Below are 3,156 nucleotides of genomic sequence, written 5' to 3' on the forward strand. Positions count from 1 at the left end.
TATATATATATATATATATATATATATATTTGATTAATGATTAAGAGAGATGGAAGATATGGAAATGTTTATTGATCACTACAATTGTTTCGACCTATCTAGCATTGATCCCACATGGTATTACTCTGTTATGTATTATATTCCAACTATATTACTGTCATCTGTTATAAACCACCCATTATTACTATGTTGGGTATTAGATGTCCAACTATATATTGCTATATTGTGTTATGTACGATCTCTATAACTGTGCTGTTGACTATATATATATTACAAATATATATATATATATATACATATATATTACAAATATATTTCTGTATTTTATTATGATGCTACAATATTATGTAATGCTTTAATATGATCAGCCAATTTGGCTTTGCTCCAAATGAATGTCCATTTAATCTCCTTAAAGACTTATTTCTTTGTGTATTTCTCATTCCAACATTTCTTGGTAACAAAGAAAAGATGAGTCTTTGTTGTGATTTTGGCAATATTGGTTGCTCATAATGGTTTCTTTTGATATTTCAAAGAGTTTATTTGCTTTTAAGAAAAATATCCTATTTCATGAAGATAATGAGAGGAAAGATCGGTTTAATGCTTTATGACTAATGAACCTTGATGAGGAATAGATTTAACAAAACAAATGTTTATGTGGGTCCTTGCAGTAAATTATTAGGAATCATTTTATTTACCTCTCTGGCAGGATTCAAACTTAAAACAGAATATGGTATTGAAAGTAAATACTGGAAGGTACTTAGAAAAAGTATAATTTTTTTTTTGAAATAACTTGTAGTGTTTGAGTTTATTGCCATGGTAAAGTAGGGGCCATATTAAAGAGTGGGGATTGGATGTATGAAGAAGGTGAATAGGGCTTACCTGGGAAAAGCTGTAGATATCAGCAGTTGATTGTGTATTTTATTTGTTGTCATTTAATTACTACAGAGAGTCTATAAGAAGTAGAGAGTAGTTGTGGGATGTTGGTGATGAAGAAGGATTGGTCATAATGTTTCCACCACAAATACCTCTCTTATCTGAGGTTTCCTACACTACAAGGCTTGTTGGCTTGTGAAGAGTGGGGCTTAGGGTTAACAGGACTCAGAAACACCATTCTATTGCAGGCAAGGTTTAGACTCAGTTCTGAAAGCTTCTGAAGCCGTTATATACAATTCCATCCTACTGCCAATAATTAAAACAAAGCCTTGACCCATGAATGGGAGTTGATAAGCCATAAGGATGATGTCAAAAACACTACAGCTTTCAGTAATTACCAGAAGTAAACACAATTCATTCTTTAAAGTTGTAGGTATGTCCATAATGTAAAACAGATGTTATAAAAATTCATTAACAATTTGGTTCTCTTAATTAACAGTGAACATTAGAAAAAAATTATAACTGTCAAAGAAATAGTTTAATCATTTACCAAATTAATTCTGCACTTGATATTAATTAACAAAATGTCATTTTACATCCTGTTTGTAAAATTATTTACAAATTTTCCAAACACCTTTTCATCTTGCAACTGAAATTAGGCAACTGTAAATTCTACAATTAGAATGAATTTCATGTCCATCTTTTCTTCTTAGATCTTTCATGTTACTGCAGTTGTTGTTGTTAGATGGGTACAGGACCAGTAGGGTGTCAGATAAACAACCCCTTTCTGTAGAATTGATCAAATCAACTATACTTTGCTTCTAAAACATTTCTGGCTGTTTGCCAATGTAAAAGCTTCTTGTAATTGTTCTAGGAATTATAGGGACCCAGCAGAAATGGTAACACCAGGGATTGAATGTCTTGCAGAATTTTGTTTTCTTTGTTCCGAGTTCAAATTCTGATAGGGATCATTTCAACTCTCATCTTTTTGCTAGACACAATATCAGGGCTAAGAACTGGCCATCTTTATTACTCTTGTATGTGGGACATATTTTGTTTGGAAGACCCCCCCCCCCACGTTCTGTCACCAACAGCTTTGCAACTTGCACTGTTTTTCCAACACTAAAAACATTGGTCTTCAGTGAGACTTAAAGTTCCCTTCTGTCACTTCAGTTTGTTCGTTTCTCTCTCTCTCTCTGTCTCACTCTCTCTCTCCCACTCTCTCTCACACACATACACACGTGCACATACACATACAGATGAAAGGATGGATAAATAAATATATATTTACACATACACTAACACACATACATACACATATTTATATAAATATAGTTTTACTCTTTTGCTTATTTCTCTTCTATTATTTTAATGTTGTTGCTGTGTTGCCCTTGTGTCATAATTCAATTTAACACCATCCCAACTCAGTTAATACCCATCACCTGTGTTTAATAACATCCAAGGTGAGAGAGCAGGGTAGGTGTCCACCCTGGTAACTTCCTCCCACAAAAAGAGCATAGTGTTTAACCTCTTCCTCCTCCTCCTTATAGATTAATGCAAATACAAACCTATCTCTTGCCCCAGGACAATACCCAATGATACCGTAAAAGTAGGTTTTGAACTCGCTATCTTACAGTCAGTCATTTAATATATTTGTTTAAAATCATTTTCTTTTTCTTGTTTCAGTTAAAACCATGGCTACTGATGAGGATGTACCTTTTAGCAGCATTTATGATTTGCAAGAAGTTATTGGGAGGTAAGCTACACTGTTCTGATTATATAATTGTATTGGCATTGTTTATTCTAACATTGAAAATAGCTCCATGTATGAGGAATCTGATATTTATTTAATCTGAAATTGTTTTCAAGTTTCAAGAAACAATAAGAACTCTGAAGTGAACCGTGTTCTCTCCAGACTTTCTTTTAACAAAGAAACAGGATTATCTTGCATAAATATAGTTTTTTTAGTTTTACATCATCTGCATATGGATATTTATTTGTTTTTGTTTGTATTTGTCAGCTTCCTTTGTTGTTGTTGTTGCTGCCAGTAGTGTTGGACTAAATACCATATCATATTTACTCACACATCCCTTTAATTTCTGTGTTCAAACTCCATCGACGTCAATTTTGTTTTACACCGTTTCCATATTAAATCAACAACTGATGTGACTGCGTGTCAGTATTAGTCAGTATTAGTCAGTATTAGTCAGTATTAGTCATATTAGTCAGTATTAGTCAGTATTAGTCAGTATTAGTCATATTAGTCAGTATTAGTCATATTAG

The 3,156-nt window shown here is 32.7% G+C and overlaps 1 protein-coding gene across 2 annotated transcripts in view; it reads left to right on the forward strand.

Annotated features, from left to right (window-relative positions):
- LOC106871672 (peripheral plasma membrane protein CASK) overlaps nucleotides 1-3,156 on the forward strand; it is a 516,651-nt gene that overhangs the window by 67,589 nt on the left and 445,906 nt on the right. For both annotated transcript variants that reach the window (XM_052974602.1, XM_052974597.1), the window contains exon 2: nucleotides 2,560-2,629. In XM_052974602.1, coding sequence (XP_052830562.1) covers nucleotides 2,568-2,629 — 62 coding nt within the window. In that variant the 5' untranslated portion in view covers nucleotides 2,560-2,567. The remainder of the gene's footprint in view (nucleotides 1-2,559; nucleotides 2,630-3,156) is intronic.

This window comes from Octopus bimaculoides, chromosome 18 (assembly GCF_001194135.2).
Source record: "Octopus bimaculoides isolate UCB-OBI-ISO-001 chromosome 18, ASM119413v2, whole genome shotgun sequence".
Lineage (NCBI taxonomy): Eukaryota > Metazoa > Mollusca > Cephalopoda > Octopoda > Octopodidae > Octopus > Octopus bimaculoides.